Source organism: Nomascus leucogenys, chromosome 20 (assembly GCF_006542625.1).
Source record: "Nomascus leucogenys isolate Asia chromosome 20, Asia_NLE_v1, whole genome shotgun sequence".
Lineage (NCBI taxonomy): Eukaryota > Metazoa > Chordata > Mammalia > Primates > Hylobatidae > Nomascus > Nomascus leucogenys.
Window position 1 is genome coordinate 16,203,033 of NC_044400.1, and position 23,857 is coordinate 16,226,889.

Genomic DNA, 23,857 nt, shown 5'->3' on the forward strand with positions numbered 1-23,857 from the left:
ACATGGTGAAACCCTGTCTCTATTAAAAATACAAAAATTAGCCGGGCATGGTGGTGCATGCCTGTAATCCCAGCTACTCGGGAGGCTGAGACAGGAGAATCACTTGAACCTGGGAGGTGGAGGTTGCAGTGAGCCGAGATCACGCCACTGCACTGCAGCCTGGCCAACAGAGTGAGACTCTGTCTCAAAAAAAAAAAAATTATTTTAAAAGGCAACTATATATAATCTTGAAAGATTTATATTCCTTTCTTATATTTTAGAGATACATATTGAAATATTTGGCCGGGCACGGTGGCTCACGCTTGTAATCCCAGCACTTTGGGAGGCCAAGGCGGGCAGATCACGAGGTCAGGAGATCGAGACCAACCTGGCTAACACGGTGAAACCCAGTCTCTACTAAAAATACAAAAAAAAATTAACCGGGCGTGGTGGCAGGCGCCTGTAGTCCCAGCTACTCGGAGAGGCTGAGGCAGGAGAATGGCGTGAACCCAGGAGGCAGAGCTTGCAGTGAGTCGAGATCGCACCACTGCACTCCAGCCTGGGCGACAGAGCGAGACTCCGTCTCAAAAAAAAAAAAAAAAAAAAAAAAAAAAAGAAATATTTTACCTGAGATTTGTTCTAAATAAGTTGAAAAAGAAGAGGAGTGGAGTGGAGGGCACAGATAAGAATATTGGCCATGAAGGAAGGCAATGGATTAATGGGGTTTTCTTATACTATTTTTTTCTACTTCTATATATGTTTGAAATTTTCCATAATAAATAGTTTTAAAAAGCTACAGGCCTGGATCCAATGACTCACGCCTATAATCCCAGCACTTTCAGAGGGCAAGGCAGGAGGAGGATTACTGGAGGACAGGAGTTTGAGACAGCCTAAGCAACATAGTGAGACCCCATCTCTGCAAAGAATATAATTTAAAAATTAGGCTGGGCATGGTAGCTCATACCTATAATCTCAGCACTTTGGGAGGCCAAGGCAAGCAGATCACCTGAGGTCGGGAGATCGAGACTAGCCTGATCAACATGGAGAAACTCCGTCCCTACTAAAAATACAAAATTAGCCAGGCATGGTGGCACATGCCTGTAATCCCAGCTACTCGGCAGGCTGAGGCAGGAGAATCGCTTGAACCTGGGAGGTGGAGGTTGTGGTGAGCCAAGACTGCACCATTGCACTCCGGCCTGGGCAACAAGACCAAAATTTCGTCTCAAAAAAATAAATAAATAAAAATAAATTAGCCAGGTGTGGTGGTGCAAACCTGTAGTCCTAGCTACTCAGGTGGCTGAAGCAGGAGGATCACGTGAGCCAGGAGTTGGAGATTATAGTGAGCTATGTTTGTGCCACCGCACTCCAGCCTGGGTGACAGAGCCCGACCCTGTCTCAAAAAAAAAAAGATTTTTTTTAGACACAGGGTCCGGCTCTGTCACCCAGGCTGGATTGCAGTGACATGATCACAGCTCACTGCAGTATCAACCTCCCCAGCTTAAGCAACCCTCCTACCTCTCAGCCTCCTAAATAGCTGAAACTACAGGCATGTGCCACCACACCTGGCTAATTTTTGTATTTCTGTAGAGACAGAGTTTTGCCATGTTGTCCAGGCAGGTCTCAAACTCCTGGGCTTAAGCAATCTGCCCACCTTGGCCTCTCAAAGTGCTGGGATTATAGGTGTGAACAACCACACCTGACCAAAAAAAAAAAAAAATTTTTTTTAAGCTAAAAGAAACTGAGATTAGAGCTGCTACTCACCTCAGGTAAGCCAGAGCTTGCAGTTTTAGTCTAGCCAAGTTAATTGTCTACTAAAACAAAAACAACACTCTTTACAGGAATACAATGAAATCCAGAGTGTCTACAACAATGCACAAGATATAGGCTGGGCGCGGTGGCTCACGCTTGTAATCCCAGCACTTTGGGAGGCCGAGGCGGGCAGATCACGAGGTCAGGAGATCGAGACCACGGTGAAACCCCATCTCTACTAAAAATACAAAAAAAAAAAAATACAAAAAATTAGCCGGGCGTGGTGGCAGGCGCCTGTAGTCCCAGCTACTCGGAGAGGCTGAGGCAGGAGAACGGCGTGAACCTGGGAGGCGGAGCTTGCAGTGAGCCGAGATTGCGCCACTGCACTCCAGCCTGGGCAACAGAGCAAGACTCCGTCTCAAGAAAAAAAAAAAAAAAAAAAAAAAAAAAAAAAAGCACAAGATATAATCCAGCATTTTTTGACATATAAACAGGAAAATGTGACCCATTCTAAAGGGTAAAGGTGATCAACACAAGCCAATCCTCAGATGAGCTAGATATTGAAACTGTCAAAGACTTTAAAGCGGCCATTATAACTCAAATGAGGAAAAGGGAAACACACTTGAAATGAATTAAAAGAATAAAACGTAGATGAAGAGTACTCATTCTGCACAACTTTTGTAACTTATGAGTCAAACTATTACAAAATAAAAAGTTATAATAAGAGAGAAAGAAATAGAAATCCTAGGACTAAAAAATGTATAACATAATTTTATCTAAAAAAATTCACTGGATGGGCTTAACATCAGAATGGAGATGATAAAGAGTCAGTGAACTTGTAGATCGACAGAATTATCCAATCCAAAGAAGAAAAAATAGGAGTGAAAAAAATAAACCTGTGGGACAATACCACGAAGCCTAATATACATGTAATTCATTCCAGCAAGATATATGGACCAAAATTCCCAAACTTGGTGAAAGTCACACATTTACAGATGCAAGAAACTAGGCAAACCAAACACAGGATAAATACAAAGAAAAATACACTTAGGCATATCACAGTCAAATTGCTAAAAACCAAAGAAAGAAAGAAATCCTGAAAGCAGCCAGAGAAAACCAACACACTCCTTACAGGGGGGAACAATCAGAATTTGTGGAGACTTCTCATTAGAACACTATGAAGACCAGAAGACAGTGGACAATACCTGTAACTGTAAACACAAAATTTTTATATCCAGCAAAAATATCCTTCCAGAATGAAGATAAAACAAAGTCATTTCACATAAAGAAAACTCCAGACCTGTACAATAAGTAATGCTAAAGGAAAATTTTCAGGCTGAAGAAATATTATACCAGAGGGAAACACGTGTCTATCTTCAAAACGGAATGAAGAATTTTGGAAATGATATATATCCAGGTAAATACAATTAAAGTAATTATTCTGTTGTAGACCTAAATGGACATCCATAATAGAGTCCCCCCGTTCCGTACACATCCAGAAGTTGAATGATCCATGGATGTAAAACCTCAAAATGAGACAAATAGCTGTACTTCAAATATTCAAAACCTGTCATGTGTAACTCCACAAGGCAGCATTAATGTTAATAGGAAGTTATGGGGCATCAAATTTCAGCTCAATATAAGAAAGACTCTTTCTAAAAGCTAGAGCTTTTCAACAACAGAACAGGCTTCCTAGCAAGGTAATGAGCTTCCCATCATTGAATGCATTCAAATAGAAGCTTGATAATTATTTGTGTGGGATGCTGGAGTAGAATCATCTTTTAGGACACTAATATTCTAACATCTTGATTTATCTACCCCTGGGTTGCCTAATACAAAGCCATATTACACCAAACAACTCCAACCACAATCCCAAAAATTCCGTTTAAAATTTCTCTTTTGCCTTTTCTATCAATGAGTTTACAGTCACACCTCTTACTTCTACAAGCTCTATTTCATAATTATCTTTTACCTCTAATTAAAAAAAGTATATAATACTATTCTCTTAAATTTATATAGCTTTTTACATGTTATAGAAACAATTCCAAATATAATACTTTAGTTCATTTGAAACTTTCAAAATTCTTTAGGCTAGTAAGAGATTTATAAAACTGCTCAGTGTCATGACATTCCTTGAAGCATATAGCGTAATAGCAGAAATTATAAATCAATTGCTCCGGATTGTTGACTATTTGGGAGTCAAGTTGACATTCACTGACTTTATTGTCTTCTACCACTAAATGACACATGTGTATTTAATACGATTCTTAAATTTTAAGTTAAATAAATGTGAAGAAAAATACATGCAATATATTTTTAAAATATTAATATTTAAATATTAAAATGTAGTGAAGGAGCTTCTATTGCACTCAAAAAGGTACATTAAAATTTACCTGTTGCAGTATCTGATTTTGTATCAGAAGTGGGTGGTATCTCACAAAGCTCTGCATTTCTGGACTGAGAGTTTTCACAAGTGTTGTTAGGCTCAAATGAGGCAGATGGAGCAGACACTGAACTTTCTGACTGACTGCCATTTGCTACTGATGTTTCACTTTTTAGCAAATGCATCTAGGGAGAAAATAAATCAGATATTAATTAATAGATAAGAATCTAAACTTACCATGGCAGTAGAGACCAAAATACAGGTTGATTTATACTCTATAAAAAGAGAAATACGAAATGCTCATAAATAGATGAATCCAAAATGTATAATACTAAGTATGATATAATCACATTATGGAATTTACCTGCAAGCTGGCAAGACCATAAAAACATTTGTTAAAGCACACTATTGATTTTCCCTCAAATTAGAATTCAAAGAAAAAAGTTACAAACTTCTCCTAGCCATTTGTCCAGAGTAGACAGAAATGATTAATTATTGAGTATAAAGTCCTTAAAATATATTAAGCAATATATAGTTAAGAGCCTTAATATGACAGCAACTTTCTCTTTCAACAAAGTTATGGTGATATTCATTATGTGTTGACATTGGAGTAAAAGATGGCTGGGTGCGGTGGCTCATGCCTGTAATCCCAGCACTTTGGGAGGTCAAGGCGGGCAGATCACTTGAGGTCAGGAGTTTGAGACCAGCCTGGCCAACATGGCAAAATCCTGTCTCTTCTAAAAATGCAAAAATTAGCTGGGCATGGTGGCATGCGCCTGTAATCCCGCCACTGGGGAGGCTGAGGCAGAAAAATCGCTCGAACCCAGGAGGTAGAGACTGCAGTGAGCTGAGATCAGTCCACTGCACTCCAGCCTGGGCAACAGAGTGAGACTCCATCTCAAAAAAATAAAAAAAAAAAAGAAAGGTAAAGAAGTCAGTCAAGTATTAGGTACTGGCTACTGGCACCTGTAACTTCATGCTATTTACAAAACAGGTGACAAAGACAGTACTTAACTACCTTTTAAGATTTTTGGCACGGCAGTTTCCTGAATATACAGAGGGGCTCCAAAAATATTCCAATGTTAGGAAGGGTGCGGTGGCTCATGCTTGTAATCTCAGCACTTTGGGAGGCCAAGGCGGGCAGATCACCTGAGGTCAGGAGTTTGAGACCAGCCTGGCCAACATGGTGAAACCCTGTCTCTACTAAAAATACAAAAATCAGCTCAGTGTGGTGGCAGGTGCCTGTAATCCCAGCTACTTGGGAGGCTGGGGCAGGAGAATCACTTGAACCTGGGAGGCGGAAGCTGCAGTTGAGCCGAGATCACACCACTGCACTCCAGCCTGGGCGACAGAACGAGACTACATCTCAAAAAAAAAAAAAAAAATCCAATTCCTGACGTACCATTCATTTATGGAAACAACAGTTCTGTTCCTTCTTACCTGTCGGACTTTGTGAATTCTTGTAACAAGTTCATCTGCAGAAACACTTCCTGCTATTACTTCCAAGGGAATTCCGCTGTCTCCAATAAAGAAACTGGATGGAACACACACTACAGGATCTGTACAGTTTAATTAAGTCTAACAACTCATGTGAAACAAACGGATAGTTTTATGAAATACTAATTGGTAACAAAGGAAAACAAATGATCTTTGTGATTTTCACAATATAATCTAACATATTAAATAATTTCAAGTACTGCGTCATTATACCTGTAGTATTAATACATGTGACGTGTTAATTTATGAGGTATATTCTAGTGAAGAATCTACTACATTCTCCTCTATCATAACTTCCTTTTCTATCCATCTTGCTGCCAGCTGACTCTTGCAAGCTACTTGTAACATTCCAACCCAACTGATCTATATTGTTTTTCAGATATTCACATTTTTAAAATGCCCTATCCTATCTTTAGCTACAATATATTATCTCAATGTATGGGGTGCACTACACCGTTGAGTTACTTTTATATATGTTTGAAATTTCCTATAATAACTTTTTTTTAAAATAAGGACACTTAGTAATAAAGTTTCCATAAAAAAGAATGCATGATTTCCTAAATAAAAATGAATAATTTCTAAGTTTCATAAATTAACCAAAAGGAAGGTAAATAAATGTATATATATATATAAGCAATTCTTTACTGAAAGGATACAGATTTGTGAAAACTGTAGGCAGGCTTCACTGTAAAACAAAATCAAATAGAAAATCACTAGATGAATGCAAGTATTTTCTAAATACTGAGTTGTTTTAATAAAATTTACTGTACCAATCACAAGTATTTTCCGCAACTACCAGTTTCTTTCACAGCAATCAGGTTGAACAAGAAAAATATAATTCTTATTTCATTAAGACTTTTTCTGGTTTGTTTTATAATTTTCAACTGAAAGAATTATTTGTGGCCGGGTGTGGTGGCTCATGCCTGTAATCCCAGCACTTTGGGAGGTCAAGGCGGGCAGATAACTTGAGGTCAGGAGTTTGAGACCAGCCTGGCCAACATGGCAAAATCCTGTCTCTTCTAAAAATGCAAAAATTAGCTGGGCATGGTGGCAAGTGCCTGTAATCTCAGCTATTTGGGAGGCTGAGGCAGGAGAATCGCTTGAAGCCAGGAGGCGGAAGTTTCAGTGAGCCAAGATCGCACCATTGCACTCCAGCCTGGGCAACAAGAGCAAAACTCCATCTCAAAAAAAAAAAAAAAAAAAAAAAGCGGGCTAGGTGCAGTAGCTCACAGCTGTAATCCAAGCACTTTGGGAGGCCCAGGCGGGTGGATCACGAAGTCAGGAGTTGAGACCAGCCTGGCCAACATGGCGAAATCTGGTCTCTACTAAAAATGAAAAAATTAGCTCGGCGTGGTGGCGCACACCTGTAATCCCAGCTACTCAGGAGGCTGAGGCAAGAGAATCGCTTGAACCCGGTAGGCAGAGGTTGCAGTGAGCTGAGATTGCGTCACTGCACTCCAGCCTGGGCAACAGAGTGAGACTTTGTCTCAAAAAAGAAAGAACTATTTGCTCTTACAACCCACAAGCTAGTGGCTGCATCTGGTGGCTAAAATATTAATTTGGTATCTGCCATGCTGCTTCCTCAGCAGCAAGTACACCTGAATACAGTATCTTAACCTGGAACACGAAGACATAAGGCCTACGACTTACTTAGGCATGTGATAATGCAATACTCCATAATAACAAAGGATTAAAAGCAATCTATCTACCAATAAAAACCGAGTAATTATGCAATCATAAAAAAAGGCAGGCCAGCACTGTGGATCACGTCTGTAATCCCAGCACTTTGGAAGGTCAAGGCAGGCAGATCACGAGGTCAGGAGTTCGTGACCAGCCTGGCCAACACGGCGAAACCCTGTCTCTACTAAAAATACATAAATTGGCCTGGCATGGTGGCTCATGCCTGTAATCCCAGCATTTTGGGAGGCCGAGGCAAGTGGATGAGGTCAGGAGATCGAGTCCAGTCTGGCCAACATAGCGAAACTCCCTCTCTACTGAAAATACAAAAAATTAGCTGGGTGTGGTGGTGTGCGCCTGTAATCCCAGCTACTCGGGAGGCTGACGCAGGAGAACTGCGTGAACCCAGGAGGCAAAGGTTGCAGTGAGCCGAGATCATGCCATTGCACTCCAGCTCAGCGGACAATGTGAGACTCTGTCTCAAAAAAAAAAAAAAAGAAAAACGTATAGAAAAGTATGTCAAAATGCTATTAATACTATTGTTGTAAAACATGGAGGGAAAACAAACAAATATATTTTCTTGATTTGGTTCCCTCCAGAGAAGGGAGCTGAGTGGTCAGGGATGGGAGAGAGAATTTATAAGACCAGTAAGAGATACTCATCGATGTAGATGCTTCCAATAATCAAACAAATGCTTCTGAGAACTAGAATTTGCCTTTTCCCCCCAAATATAAAGCATTATCATAAAAACATTTGAAAACATAGTAAAAAATCAAGAAAAAAAATACCAAAAATCCCACCATCTCAGAAATAACTGTAAACTTTTTATGCATTTCCTACTAATCTATTTTCAATGCACGCTATCTCCAAAAATACATACACACTAAAATGTTCCCAAAACATTGGGTGACTTAGTTATTATGAAATAAAGAAAATTTATTTTCCATAAGTTAAAGGCACACTAGATTCTATCATTGTGCAGTCTATAGTGAAACAAACATGAATCATCACTATATACAAGTATCCCTGCATCCGCTACTAGAAATTTGTTTTTAAGGCCAGGCGCGATGGCTCACACCTGTAATCCCAGCATTTTGGGAGGCCAAGGCAGGCGGATCACGAGGTCAGGAGATCAAGACCATCCTGGCTAACACGGTGAAACCCCGTCTCTACTAAAACTATTTTAAAAATCAGCCGGGCGTGGTGGTGGGCGCCTGTAGTCCCAGCTACTTGGAAGGCTGAGGCAGGAGAATGCCGTGAACCCAGGAGGCGGAGCTTGCAGTGAGCCGAGATCACGTTACTGCACTCCAGGCTGGGCTACAGAGCAAGACTCCGTCTCAAAAAAAAAAACAAAAAAAAATGACAGACACATCAGTCTGTATACAATCTCAAGAATTCTGGAATTCTCATGTATTGCACATTCCCTGTAAATCCCTATATTCTTCTTGCCACTGCCAACTCTCGAAGGTGCTTCAGGAAGGTGATGAACAATAAAAAAAAAAATGATATACTTAAATTGACAGATTCCATTTTTTTAAAAACTACTCAGTAAATATATAGTTCAGTAACTGTTGTGAGACAGGCTATATTACGACTTGATGTTTTTGTAAATACAAAAAATTTTTACACGAAATTTACAAACTTATAGGCAAATTGCTGAATTTATTTATTTATTTATTTGAGACAGAGTCTTGCTCTGTTGCCCAGGCTGGAGTGCAGTGGTGCAATCTCGGCTCACTGCAAGCTCCGCCTCCCAGGTTCACGGCATTCTCCTGCCTCAGCCTCCCGAGTAGAAATTTCTGAATGCTTTAATCTTGACAGTGATTTTCAAACACATTATTCATTCTGATAGTATCAATATCAAAAAGACAGGAATACCACTTTGTAAGTGCTAATGAATTAATGTTTTCTGCACCAGGCACAGTGAAGCATGCCTGTAATTACAGCTAGTCAGGAGGCTGAGATGGGAGGATCTCTTCAGTCCAATATTTTAAGACCAGCCTGGGCAACATAGTGAAATCCTGCTTCAAAGAAAAAAACAAATTATAATGTTTTTAGATAATGATCACTGATAGCTGCTAAGATCATAAAGAGAGAAAACAGGGTATTATCTGTCTTCTGATGGAAGACACATCATTACCTATGAAGTAGTCTTAGGACAGGATGAGGGGAGGGGAAACAAACCTGAATCTACCTATCAATACAGAAAACAGGAAAGAACCAACTTGACACCAACACATTGCAGTCAACAAAATCCATACTGTAGGAAACCACAGAACAAATGTATAGAACAAATGACCTGGTGTCTTTAAAATATAAATTCCATGTAGCAGGGGAGTTGGAGGAGAGGCCTACATACTGAGAGAAATCAATGCATCCTAATGTGTGGCCCTTGAATAATTTTGAACTAAAAAACTGCAATAAAGTAAGAAAACTATGACTTTGATGAGACAACTGAAAAGTCGAACACTGGCTGGTTATTTGATATTAAAGATTATTAGTTTGTGAAGTATTAATATTATAGTTATGCTTAAAAAATTAACAATACTTATATTTCAGAGACATACTAAAATATTTATAGATGAAGTGATACAGTGACTGTGATTTGTTTCAAAATTATTTGGATTGAATGGAAATGGGTGGGGGTATAGATGAAACAAGACTGACCATGAGTTAATTACCAAAGCTAGTAGATAAGTACATGGGGTACATTACACTGTTACATTACTTTCATATATGTTTGAAACTTCCTATAATAAAAAGTCTTTTAAAAGATGGGGAGGAGGAATGGAGAAACAAAATAGACTTGTGGACATCAGGTACTGTGAGGAACCTATAAATGTCCTTATTTCTATTGATTAAATGACTCCATTCCCAAAAATAGGATTCAAGACAGTAACTGATCAACCTCTCAGAGATATTCAATGTATGATTTACCATTACTTCCAAGTTTTTAGAAGCTGGAGATCACTGTTCTTTTTGCATTCCTGGTACGTGTTAAATGGCTGCTGAGTAGAGTAGGAAAGCTTAAAGTTTTTTCAGCAGGATTCATGATGAATTTAGCAAATGGCAGTCAGAATTTAAGTTCCTAATATGCCTTAGATATCCAAAAACACAGCATAAACTTTTTTTTTTTTTTTTTTTTTTTTTTTTTGAGACAGTCTTGCTCTCTCGCCCAGGCTTTAGTGCAGTGGTGCAGTCACTGCTAACTGCAGCCTCAACTTCAACCTCCTGGGCTCAAGTGATGCTCTTACCTCAGCCTCCCGAGTAGCTGGGATTACAGGTGTGTGCCACCACAGCCTGCTAATTTTTGTATTTTTTTTTTTAGTAGAGACAGGGTCTCACTGTGTTGCCCAGACTAGTCTCAAACTCCTGACCTCAAGTGATCCGCCTGTCTTGGCCTCCCAAAGTTCTGGGATTACAGGCGTGAGCTACTGTGCCTGGCCTACATTCTTTTTTTTTTTTGAGACAGAGTTTGACTCTGTCACCCAGGCTGGAGTGCAATGGCATGATCACAGCTCACTGTAGCCCCAATCTTCAGGGATCAAATGATCCTCCCCTCAGCCTCCCAAGTAGCTGGGACCACAGGCACACACCACACTCCTAATTTTATTATTATTTTTTGTAGAGACAGGGTCTTACTATGTTGCCCAGGCTAGCCTCTAACTCCTGGGCTCCAGCGATCCTCCCACCTGTCTCCCAAAGTGCTGGGAGTGCCCAGCCCAACATCAACATTCTTATAGTCCAAGAGTATCACTATAAATCAAAGACAATACTTAAAAATTTTAAAACTAATAAAATATTAAAACATAAACAAACCTTTTGGTATCGATTTTAATAGCAACAAAACTGTTTGAAGATGCTTCTGTAACTTTATCATCTTCCCAACTTGCAGCCATCTGTGTAGACTGTTCATCATCACCTGTAAAACATTTCAAAAATTCTTTTTTTTTTTTTTTTTTTGAGATGGAGTCTTGCTCTTTCTCCCAGGCCAGAGTGCAGTGGCGCGATCTCGGCTCACTGCAAGCTCCGCCTCCCGGGTTCACGCCATTCTCCTGCCTCAGCCTCCCAAGTAGCTGGTACTACAGGCGCCCGCCACCGCGCTTGGCTAATTTTTTGTATTTTTAGTAGAGACGGGGTTTCACCATGTTAGCCAGGATGGTCTCGATCTCCTGACCTCGTGATCTGCCCGACTCGGCCTCCTAAAGTGCTGGGATTACAGACGTGAGCCACTGCGCCCGGCCCTCAAAAATTCTTATACCAGGCTGGGATCTGCTGATTGCAAATTCTTTTTCCCTGGAAAACAGAAACTTCAAATAAAATATAATCCCACCTATACCACTTTCTGCCAAATTTGAAAACTGAATTTTCCACTAAATGAAAAGTGTGACTGCACACACAGTTCACATCATGAAGAGCAATGAAAACAAACTACATTGGACTATTTAAATGATACAAAATATTTCATAAAAGAAGCCATCTAAATTATGATGTGAAAAGTACCACAATAATAAGTAGTCATGGGTGCAGTGCCTATTTGGGTTTTTGTACATGAGATTTTAGAAAAATAAAAGTTGTGGGCTCAGCGCGGTGGCTCATGCCTATAATCCCAGCACTTTGGGAGGCTGAGGCGGGTAGATCACCTGAGGCCAGGAATTCGAGACCAGACTGGCCAACATGGTGAAACCCCATCTCTACTTAGCCAGGTGTGGTGGCGCATGCCTGTAATCCCACCTACATGGGAGGCTGAGGCAGGAGAATCACTTGCACTCGGAAAGTGGAAGTTGCAGTGAGCGGAGATCGTGCCACTGCACTCCAGCCTGGGCGACAGAGTGAGACCATCTAGAGAGAGAGAAAAATAAAACGTTTGATATCTGTCCTTGATGTGGCACCTTTCTGTTGAGTTCAACATCTCCACTCCACAGCATTTATACTCCAAAATTCCTCCAAGGTAGACAGAGGCAGGTACAATTCTGTTTGCAATTTTGGACTTGCCTTTTATTGTAGGTATGCTAATTATAAAAGGTATGCTAACCTATAACTAATCTATGGTGATAGAATTCAATATAGTGGCTACCTTGATAGAGGGCAAAGGTACTACCAACTGAGAAAGAACATGAAGGAGACTTCTGGAATGCTGAAAATATTCTGTATCTTTTTTTTTTTTTTTTTTGAGATTAGTTTCACTCTTGTCACCCAGGCTATAGTGCAATGGTGCGATCTTGGCTCATTGCAATCTCTGTCTCCCGGGTTCAAGCGATTCTCCTGCCTCAGCCTCCTGAGTAGCTGGAATTACAGGTGCCCGCCACCACGCCCGGCTAATTTTTTGTATTTTTAGTAGAGACGGGGTTTCACTATGTTGGCCAGGCCAATTTAATCCACTTTGGCCTTCCTCATTGCAGTAATTCGTTTATGGTAACTCCATCCTTCCAGTTCTCAGGCCAAAAACTTTAGTTTTCCTTGATTGTAATTGACTCCAGCTCCAAAATAAATCAAGAATGTAACTATTTCTTACCACTTCCACTACTGCTACCCTGATCCAAGCTATCACATCTCACCTAGAAGCCTAGTAAAAGCCTCCAAATTGGTCTTCCTGCTAAGTCTATTCTTAACACAGCAACTTTCTCTTAAAAAAAAAAAAAAAAGATCACATCAACCCTCTGCTTAGATCACACAATGGCTCCCCATTTTCCTCAAAGTAAAAGCCAAAGTCCTTACAGGGGGCTTGAAGGCCTCACACATCAGGCCTCCAACTACCTCTGTGATCTCATTCCTTTTTCCTTTCTTGCTATTCTTTTTCCTTCTATTCCTCAAATACGAAAGACACTTCAGCCATAAGGTCTTCGTACTAGCTGTTTCCTCTGCCTGGAATGTTCTTCGCCCAGATAACTACATGGTTAACTTCCAACTCCCTTAAAACTTTGCTCAAATATCAGCTCAATAAAGCTGATACTTAATCACCCACTTTAATATTACAACTTCCCTAATCACTCACTTTAAAATTACACTCTTGAGATATTCCCAAAGCTCCCTTATCTCCTGTTCTGTTTTTCTGTATTACTTATCACCTTCCAATATATTATGCATTTTTAATTATGTTTACTAGTATCTGTCTCCCCTAACTAGAATTAGGGTTCCATGAAGGCAAGGATTGGTTCCATTTTATTTACTGACAAGACTAAAATCTCTACAAAACATAGTAGGCACCCAATAAGTACTCTGTGGAATAGCTAAATGCCTAATATAGTAAGTATGATGGCATCCCTATAACAATTGACTCTAATGCTGTTTATTTGCATATATTTTGTGAGATGAGATTCAGGAATACCAGAAATAGGAGTTTGAGAAATTTGACCATGGAAAAGTAAACGGTCGTCGGGTGCGGTGGCTCATGCCTGTAATCCCAGCACTTTGGGAGGCTGAGGCAGGCGGATCACAAGGTCAAGAGATCTAGACCATCCTGCCCAACACGGTGAAACCCCGTCTCTACTAAAAATACAAAAATTAGCTGGGCGTGGTTGCACACGCCTGTAGTCCCAGCTACTCAGGAGGCTGAGGCAGGAGAATCGCTTGAACCAGGGAAGTGGAGGTTGTAGTGAGCCGAGATTGCACCACTGCACTCCAGCCTGGCAGCAGAGTGAGACTCCACCTCAAAAAAAAAAAAAAAAAAAAAGAAAAGTAAACAAGACTAGAATGCATCCACAGACCAAATGCTCCATTAAGAATGGTCCATTAACAGACTCCTAGATGTTGAAGATGCAAAATAACGAGAAGTTACTATTTGCAAGTGAGATCACTCTAAATGCATCTTCAGAAACCATCTGATGAGGAGAGATGTAAGATTCCAAATAAATGACTCACCTACCAAAGAAATACAAGTATATGAGAATATTCTTACTATAAACACTTCTCAGAGAAGGCTGTGAAGAGTGAGAAATCTTTTCTATTCATTCTTTTATATGTTCACTATTTTATTGCATATATTTTGTTCTAGGCATTCAAGTGTATACTAAATATAAACCAAATGAGACACTGTCTGCCTTCAACAGAGCTTAAAATCTAATGGTATACAAAATTTTAAAACAAATAGACGCTATACATAATTACAGTAATAAATGCTACGAAAAAGAAAACTATGAGAGAAAATAACGAGAACTCTTTATAATCATCAAAGAAGCCCTCTCTGAGGTGACAGTTAAGCTAAAACCTAAAGGATAAGAGAGCTCAGCCATGCCAACAGCCAGAAGAGTTCACCACGCAGAAGGAATACATGTGTAGGGAAAGGCCTACGTGATTTCGAATGTTGTGAGCAATCTGGAGCTCAAGACGAGACTGAAGAGTTAAGAGTCAAAGATGACTCTCACATTTATGGTTTATCCAACCAGATGTATGGTAGTGCCACTCAGATGCAGAACACTGGGAGAGAAACACAGGTTTAGGCAGTACTTACACGTTTAGGCTTGAGAATCCTGGGAGGATCTAAACAGGTATATCACCTAAGTTTAGCTGAAAGTATAAATCTTGCTTCTTGTGAGGCTTGTGCATCACTCCCTCACCTATACTGTACCATGTGATTAGGGTCCCAGATGTCTCAACCCCACTGGCAGTGTCTGTCCTAGACTCAGCCTAGTGGTGGCAGCAGCTGCTTGAACAGCAGTGGTGGAAAGCTGAATGGAATTACTCAATGCTTAATGACAACTTTCCTAATACTACTGAGTGGGATGACTGATTGCTAACTCTGGTATCTTTTCTTATTTTTAATCAAATTATCAACTATAAAGTTAGATGGGCCTAAGATTTTAGGAGAAAACATCGTATCCCTTCTATCGGCAGTATCCTAAGCGAAGGCACTTGAAGACAGCAACACGAACTCAGAAGCATAGAGTTGCAGACCCTCATACAGCCAGTCTTTCCGATGTAAAAAAAATCTCAACTGCTCAAAACCTAAAGGCTTCTGTGGTCTACATTCACCAAAAAAGGCAGAAAATGCGTCTGTCATTAACAAAGTTTAGCCTACCTACCTAGCAACATTAACCAGTGAACAGATACCTTCACTTCGGTCTCCTTGTCAGATTATTCTACCTTCCCAAGTATTAAATGAATATCGTTTTGTTTCACTTACTTTACACAGCCACAATACTTTGAAAATCATATTAATTTGTTGGCTGAAGTAGTAGTAATCTCTCCAGTCTCCTAATATCAACTCTACAATATTCTTTAATTCATCCATGAAAATGTCACTAACTAAAGACAACTTGCCTAAAACGTTTCCCACCTGAATAGTTCTACGAACCAAAGTGTACTCTTGAGATCACTCCTTCTAGCTATAAAGACATCTTTCAAATTTTCCATTAAGTTGGTATATTATTACTGAGGTTTCAGACCTAAGAAAATGACGAGTTCTGGCTTCAGAGTTATGAAGAAAGCTCTAAGCAATCTGTTAAGTGTTTTGGTTTCATGAGTCCAGTATCTACATATTCCTAGAGTGACACTAAACCTACTTACTCTTGGGGATTAACTGGCTAAAGCTCTAAAAAAGCTAGCTGTATTTTGGAACAGGTCAAGGGACAGACAGAGACTCCTTTGTGAGACTGCTAACAGTCTTCCTGCAAACATTCAAGAGTCATTATATTCTAAATACATGTAATACATGCTCATCAATAAAAAATTAATTGAAGAAAGTATATATACACACAAAGCCCCGAAAGGCAAGACCTATAACTTTATTTAACTATTCCAATAATTTGTATTAGAGTTTCCAAATATTAATATTTGTTAATAAAAATCTCTCGTTTCTTTTTTTAAATTAACTGATTTACCTCGAGTGCCTTCTAGGAATGTCTGGACATTTGTTCAAAAACATGACTACCATAATCCTAGACTTCTGATTTCTATATCAATTTAAATCACCAATTTACAATTGTTCAGTTTTTTCCTTAAGAAACAAAAAAGCCAGTTTTTTTGAAGCTACTAAAAAATTTGACTGTTAAGACAACATGTAAATCCTTTTTGCGATCCTAGTGCAAGTCACTTTATGACTGCTGACTTAAGTGCCTAATCTATAAAATAGGGACAATTAAATCTGTTCTATTTACTGCAAGGATCAACTGAGATATTAGGAGAAAAACAATTTAAAATGTCAAAAACCTACTACTGTACACAATAAGCATAATGTCATTTACTTTTCCTTTCATTTTCAATCCATTTTTTTCCTTACAGGATTACAGAATTAATTTATGTAAAGTATAATATAACCCCCCAGACAGCATAACAGAATCTAAACTATTCAAGCTCTATAAACAGCATTGAGCTAAAAACTTAGCGTAACAAAACAATTATAAATTCCAAATTTAATGCTAAATGACATTCACATTTCAGTAATTCGTTCTTCACTGCAGTGCATGAAGTTATAGAGCTATTAAAAGACGTGAGTTAATTATGAATAAACCGTTATTAAACACAAATAGTTGAAGAAATACACCTCAAATTAACAATAGCCACAAATATTGATTTGGTCCATGTAATGAGAAAGAGCAGAACCGTAGAGGCAAGGAGTTTACTGTAAATCTACAAGATTTCAGTAATAAAACAGGAGAATATGCAGCAAAATAGCCCAGAGCAACATAGAATATATGAGTTAATAAACGTTCTCAAAGTCGTATAGATTTTAGCCTAGGAAGACAACAACGGGAAGAAACCAAAGACTGAACGTCTATTTTCTTTGAAACTAATGGATTTTTTTTTTAAACTTGCAACATTATTTCACACTAGATCCCCTACCAAGACTGCCATTAAAAAAAATTAAACCTCTTTTCAGCTCAAAAGTTTACGTTTCAGGAACGTACTAACCACCAGTAACCGTGAACGTCAGGTGGTTTCTCTTTGTTGCTTATCGATGACACAGCTTTCTTCCCGACAGTCGACAACTAATTACAACCCAACTGCTTGCCTAATGGCCCGTTCCTACTTCCATCTAAACAGTAGTAACGAAACGGACGTCCAAGCAGCCCAAAGAGGGTCTTTGGAGACAGAGAGGGACGTCAGGGAGAGGGTCGCGGGGGTCTGGCTGCGTAGGGGAGAGGCTCGGGGCGACGAGCGGGGCTGGGCGGCTGGGGCCTGCTGGCCGCGTCCGTCGCCCCGAGCGGGGAGATTTCGGCCGGCCTCGGGGCGCTTTGGAGACCAGGGCCAGACGGTGCCTCCGGCCCGGGTGCCGGGAAACACAGCGGTGGCGCCATGCCCGCTGTATCTCAAACGAACCGGGGAGGCGCTGAACAGCCACAGGCCGGCAGCCCGGGCCTCTCGGACACTGAGGAAAGGCTGGGGGCGCCCGGGACCTGAAGGAGCAGGGCGCTGAGGGTCTGCATGGCCCGTGTGGGGGATCTGGCGGCGGAGTCGCAGCCGTCCCTGGGGCGCGGGGTAGTAGTGGCAGTTGTGCGAGCCGACAGGCGCCCGCGTCTCGGGGAGGGCGGGCCGGCAGCTGAGGTATACAAGAGGATGAAGGTAGGCCGGAGGGGTGTCCCGGCCGCCTCTCGAACCCCTGCCTCCTTCACCTGCCACAAACACCACGAAGACCGCGCCGCTCCTTTTGGCCGTCGCGATGGCGGCCGGAATGGCGCCCTGGAACCACAGCATCGCTCCCTTCGGGCCCAGGCGCTCGCTCGGTGTGTAGTCTCCGCAGTCCCGAAGCCGGCTCTGCCCTCCGTCTTCGTCCGGCTCTGCGGCCCCCGCAACCTCGGCTGGTTCGGCCCCCACCTCCGACTCTGCACAAGCGCGCACGCCAGTCAGCAGCACCCGGAGACGCGCGCTAGCGCGCGCGAGAACACCTCACGCCACATGACGCAACCCGTCGCTGTACGTGCCCCAGGGCCTTCTCTCGTTGGCGAGTCGGTGGTGCGTGCGCGCGCCCGCTAGGCCTCAGGTCGCGCAGTCCAGGAAGTGGAGGAAGGCGGTAGGAAGGATGACTAACCGCTAAGACACGTCGGCGGCGCCTGCCGTGAGGCATGATGGGAATTGTAGTCCCCTTAGGCTTATTCGCCTCCATATTGTGGAGCATGTAACTGTGGGTTCTGAGGCACGGCTAAAGGGGGCAGTAGTGAGGGCCACTACACATTCTATAAAGGGGAGAGGGAGAAAGAAGTGTCACTCCAACTGGCATATGCTATTCTCGGCCTTGTTGAGACTCTCAGTGTGGAGGAAACAGTCCTCGCATGGAACTAAATGGGCTTTGTAGGGATTAACTCCGAGGCTTTGATTTCTTCTGAACGTAGCCCAACCTTGCAGGAAAACAGGATAAAAACCGCAAGTCACCTTCTGTAATAACCTGTAGTCCATGAGCCCAAGCGGAGGAATTGGTAGAACGCAGGCCTTCAGCAATTTCCTAGACACTGGATAGAGATCATTCCAAAACTTCAAAACGCGTTAGGCTATTGCCACAGCTACTTTTTAAAGTAACACAAAAGCAGAGAATAGATTATTTATTTTCCAGCTATTTTCCATGGTAATACAAAAGAGATTAGATAGTGATTTATTTTCCAATTTTCTGGGAGAATGTCCTATAATCAAGATGTGGCGCTTTGTGATTGGCTGCCATTAAATGAAAACTGATTCATATTTAATACTTTCATGAAATCACATGGTCTGTAATAACTATTAGCTAAAGGCTTGCATGGTTTATTTAAAGTTGCATATACTATTATGTTAAATTCTACATCAATTAAATTTATTCTCCAGCAGTACAACTATCTGACAATCTTTGCAAGATAAAGGAAGTGATACATCTGAATATACCACCTTTCCTACAGATATTTTCCCTAAACATAGCTAATTATTTGCACTCAGATTTTTGTACTTTTTTTCTCAGTCAGGCCTCTTGTATATAGTGTTATTATAAACTAAGACATAATGCTGATTAGGGACAGTTGCTTCTACAGGACAACAGTCCTATAGAAAAATTAGAATTTACCTTTAACATCAACTTTAATGGACTTCTTGAAATTCCATCAATCTAGAAATTATTACAATAGAGCTAGGTCTTTAATTATCTCTAATTTTAGAATTAAATAAGAATACTTCATAGTTTTATATTCATTTGTCAAATGTTTATTACTCATCTATCATGAGCTAGGCATTGTGCCTAGCACTGATAAGGAGGTGAGGCAGTCAGAAAAAGGCCCTGTCTTTTTGACTGTACAGTCTAATCAGGAAGACAGACATTGAATAAGTGATTATGAATGATGATGAATGTCACAGAAGTGTAATTCAGAGTGCTACAGAAGTGTATGAGGATGGGACCGAACATGGACTAGTGGAGTCAGAAAGGGCCTTCATGAGGAAATGACATTTCGGGGAACTCTAGGTAGGTGAAGGAGATGGCCATTCCACATGGAGCAAGCGGCAGTGTGAGGCTCTGAAGGAAGCAAACACAGTGCACTTGCAGAACTAAAAAATGCCCAGTGTGGCTATAACATAGAAAGAGGAGTGTGGTACAAGTGAGGCTGGAAAGCTAGGCAAGGATCAGATGATACAGAGTCTTGAAAATCATGTTAAAAATTTTAAGACATTTTTCTAAGGATTACAGGAAGCCATTGAAAAATTTTAAACAGAAGAGTTGGCCAGGCACAATGGCTCACGCCTGTAATCCCAGCACTTTGGGAGGCCGAGGCGGGCAGATCACGAGGTCAGGAGTTTGAGACCAGCCTGACCAACATGGTGAAACCCCATCTCTACTAAAAATACAAAAATTAGCTGGGCGTGGTAGCACACGTCTGTAATCCCAGCTACTCAAGAGGCTGAGGCAGGAGAATCGCTTGAACCTAGGAGGTGGAGGTTGTAGTGAGCCAAGATGGCACCACTGCCCACCAGCCTGGGCGAAAGAGCGAGACTACATCTCAAAAAATAAATAAATAAATAAATAAATAAACAAACAGATACATATAAGACTTCCATTTTTAAATTGTAGCATAGCAATTGAATAGATTGGATTTGAAGTGGAATGGCTGAATGTGAATAGACCATGTAAGAGGCACTTATTCATGTATTAACATAAGGGAGATAGTGAAGTGGATACTTTTGATATTCTGGAGACAGACCCAATATATTTTGTTGATTACATGTGGAGGTTGAGGAAGAAGGACTCAAGAAGGGATTTTGTGGCCAGGTGTGGTAGCTCATGCCTGTAATCCAAGCACTTTGGAAGGCCAAGGCAGGAGGATCGCTTCAAGCCAGGAGTTTGAGGCTGCAGTGAGCCATGACTGCACCACTGCACTCCAGCTTGGGTGGCAGAGCAAGACTCTGTCTCTAAAAGAGAGAGAGAGAGATTTGGGGTATCTGCCTTGAGAAATCGTAAAGAAGATGGTACTGAGATAGGCAACACTGAAAGAAGCGAAGAATGGTGGGGAGGTTGTTCATGAAGGAGTAAGTTCAATATTAAACATGTGTTTGGAGTACTAGAGAGATATTCACATGGCGTTGTTAAGTAGGCAGATAGCTATTAGTCTTGGAGCTCAGATAACAGTTCTTAACTAGAGAGGAAAGTGAGATTTATCTACATACAGGGGATCAGTGAGGCACTGGAAGATAACGATACTATCACTTAGGGAGATGGTGCAAAGTGAGGTGAGACACAAGCATGATTGAGGTCTTAGGGCCTCCAACGTTTATAGGGTTGTATTAAAAAGTATAAACCAGTAAAAGAGACTCAACAGGAAAGGCAGAGTGTGGGGTGGTGGAAGAAAATGAGAGAGTGTGTGATATCAAAGAAGCCAAGGGTAGGGAGAGTTTTAAGAAAGGAGAAGCAGTGGTGTGGAATGCTGCTGTCGGGTCAGTTAAGATGGGAGACTAAAAAATGTCCATTGTTTAGTAACACAGAGGTCATTTTAAGCTTAGCAATAGCAATTCTTATGGTTCTTGTATAAAGAAGACAGATGGCAGAAGGTTGAAAAGTAAGGGGAGGTAAAGAGTCAGTGAGTGTGAAGGCGAGGAGGAAGAAAGGAACATTAGCTGGACAGGAATTTGGATTGGAAAAGACAGCCTTTTTTTTTGGCAGTCTTAATATTTTTTTCTTTTTATTAATTTTTTTCTTTTTTTGCACACAAAACAATAAACATTTTCTAAAAATACATACAAACAAAAAGATGGATATCAAACATATTAGGAAGGTTGCACATGGGAAGACCGGGAATAGAAATGGGGGGTGGGAATGAAAGAAAATAAATGAGAGAGGGACTTTGTATGGATCAATGATAATAACTCAATCCTCTATGTCTTTGACAAAGAAGAAGGAGAAGGAAGAGGAAGAAAAAGAAAGTGGGATAAAGGATCAAAAAGGGAGGAAAATAGAAAAAATTAGAGTATGACTCCAGGGTAGACCTGTTTTGTTGTTGCTGGGTTGGTTGGTTTGTTGTATTTTTCATATGTTTCCCCATGTTGGCCAAGCTGGTCTCGAATTCCTAGCCTCAAGTGATCAACCCGCCTCAGCCTCCCAGAGTGCTGGGACTACAGGCGTGAGCCACCACGTCCAGCCCCCACACTGCATCTGGCCTCGGTGGTAGACCTCCCAGACGGGGCGGCCGGGCAGAGGCGCTCCTCACATCCCAGACCATGGGCGGCCGGCCAGGCAGAGGCGCTCCTCACTTCCCAGACGATGGGCGGCCGGGCAGAGACGCTCCTCACTTCCCAGACGGGGCGGCCGGGCAGAGGCGCTCCTCACTTCCCAGACGGGGTGGCAGCCGGGCAGAGGCGCTCCTCACTTCCCAGACGGGGCGGCCGGGCAGAGGCGCTCCTCACTTCCCAGACGGGGTGGCGGCCGGGCAGAGGCGCTCCTCACTTCCCAGACGGGGCGGCCGGGCAGAGGCGCTCCTCACTTCCCAGACGATGGGCGGCCGGGCAGAAGCGCTCCTCACATCCGAGACGGGGCGGTGGCCGGGCAGGGGCTGCAATCCTAGCACCCTGGGAGGCCAAGGCAGGCGGCTGGGAGGCGGAGGCTGCAGCGAGCCGAGACCACGCCACCGCACTCCAGCCGGGGCAATACCAAGCACCGAGTGAGCGAGACTCCGTCTGCATTCCCAGCACCTCGGGAGGCCGAGGCGGGTAGAGCACTCGAGGCCAGGAGTCGCAGACCAGCCTGGCGAACATGGCGGAACCCCGCCTCCACCAAAAATACCAAAACCAGCCAGGCGTGGTGGCGCGCCCCGCAATCCAGCCACCCGGCAGGCCGAGGCAGGAGAATCATGGGAGCCCGAGGCAGGGAGTCTACAGCGAGCTGAGACCATGCCGCTTCACTCCAGCCTGGGCAACAGAGGGAGACCGTGGGAAAGAAAAGGAAGGGAAGGGGAGGGGAGGGGAGGGGAGGGGAGGGGGAGGGGAGGGGAGGGGAGGGGAGGGGGAGGGGAGGGAGAGAGAAAGAGAGAGGGAGAAAAGAGAGAGAGAGAGAAAAGACAGCCTTTTTAAAGATGGGAGAGATTTGCACAAAATTAAATGCTAGTGAAAGGAACTGGTCTTAGATTGAACAAATGAGAAAACGGAAGGCCCCTCTGGAGATGGGAGGGAAAATGGGGTATACAGCACATTCTGTTGATGGCCGATCCAGCAGTCATTCTTCTACCATGCCTTCTATTATTCCTTCCTGACAGAGTTCACTTTCTACTGAGAGGCAAAACTGCTGGGTGCAGTAGCTCACTCCTGTAATCCCAGCAAGTTGGGAGGCTGAGGCAGACGGATCACTTGAGGTCAGGAGTTCGAGACCAGCCTGGCCAACGTGGTGAAACCCCATCTCTACTAAAAATACAAAAATTAGCCAGGCATGGTGGCGTGCACCTGTAATCCTAGCTACTTGGGAGGCTGAGGCATGAGAATTGCTTGAACCCAGGAGGCGGAGGTTGCAGTGAGCCGAGATTGTGTCACTGCACTCCAGCCTGGGCTACAGAGTGAGATCCTGTCTCAAACAACAACAACAACAAAGCAACCTGCCAGATACTGGGCTTTTCAACCTCCCCTTGAAGCCAGTAAGACCTTGTAGGAAGGGTAGGGGGGTGGGAGGGGCTACTTCTAGGAAAAGCTTTCCTAATAAAAGACACATAGAAGAAAGCACAGATTGGATGCAGTGGCTCATGCCTATAATCCCAACATGTTGGGAGGCTGAGATGGAAGGATTGCTTGAGGCCAAGGGTTCGAGACCAGCCTGGGCAACATAGTGAGACTGTCTCTACAAAAAAAAAAAAAAAAAAAAAGAAAAAATTAGCTGGGTGTGGTGGTGTGTGTCTGTAGTCCTAGCTACTTAGGAGGCTAAGGTGGAAGGATTGCTTGAGCCCAGGAGGTTGAGGTTGCAATGAGTCATGCTCACACCATGGCACTCCAGCCTGAGTGACAGAGCGAGACCCTGTCTCAAAGAAAAAGGAAAAAAAGAAGGCACAATCTTCCTTTGCTGGATGTGTTTATATGCAAATGATGCCAGGTACTGCTGCAGCCATCTTGTGGCCATGAGGAAAGACATTGCTTATGCTCTAAGAATGGCAGAATGGAATCTAGAAAGCACTTGTGTCTATGATGACCTCACAGAGCTCCTGAACCAACGTT

General features: G+C 42.3%; 2 protein-coding genes across 2 annotated transcripts in view; one reads left to right on the plus strand and one right to left on the minus strand.

The window, feature by feature from the left end:
* UBXN4 (UBX domain protein 4) overlaps positions 1-18,229 on the minus strand; it is a 43,792-nt gene extending 25,563 nt beyond the window's left edge. Inside the window, exons 1-5 of the mRNA XM_003267605.3 lie at positions 17,836-18,229; positions 11,105-11,207; positions 6,265-6,293; positions 5,552-5,670; positions 4,122-4,296 (exon numbers count right to left, since the gene is read on the minus strand). Coding sequence (XP_003267653.1) covers positions 4,122-4,296; positions 5,552-5,670; positions 6,265-6,293; positions 11,105-11,207; positions 17,836-17,917 — 508 coding nt within the window. The 5' untranslated portion in view covers positions 17,918-18,229. The remainder of the gene's footprint in view (positions 1-4,121; positions 4,297-5,551; positions 5,671-6,264; positions 6,294-11,104; positions 11,208-17,835) is intronic.
* On the plus strand, positions 17,209-19,014 carry LOC115831855. Its single transcript, XM_030801249.1, has one exon. The coding sequence runs from the start codon at positions 17,238-17,240 to the stop codon at positions 17,637-17,639; it is 402 nt and encodes a 133-aa protein (XP_030657109.1). The 5' UTR covers positions 17,209-17,237; the 3' UTR covers positions 17,640-19,014.
* The last annotated feature ends 4,843 nt before the right edge of the window (positions 19,015-23,857 follow it).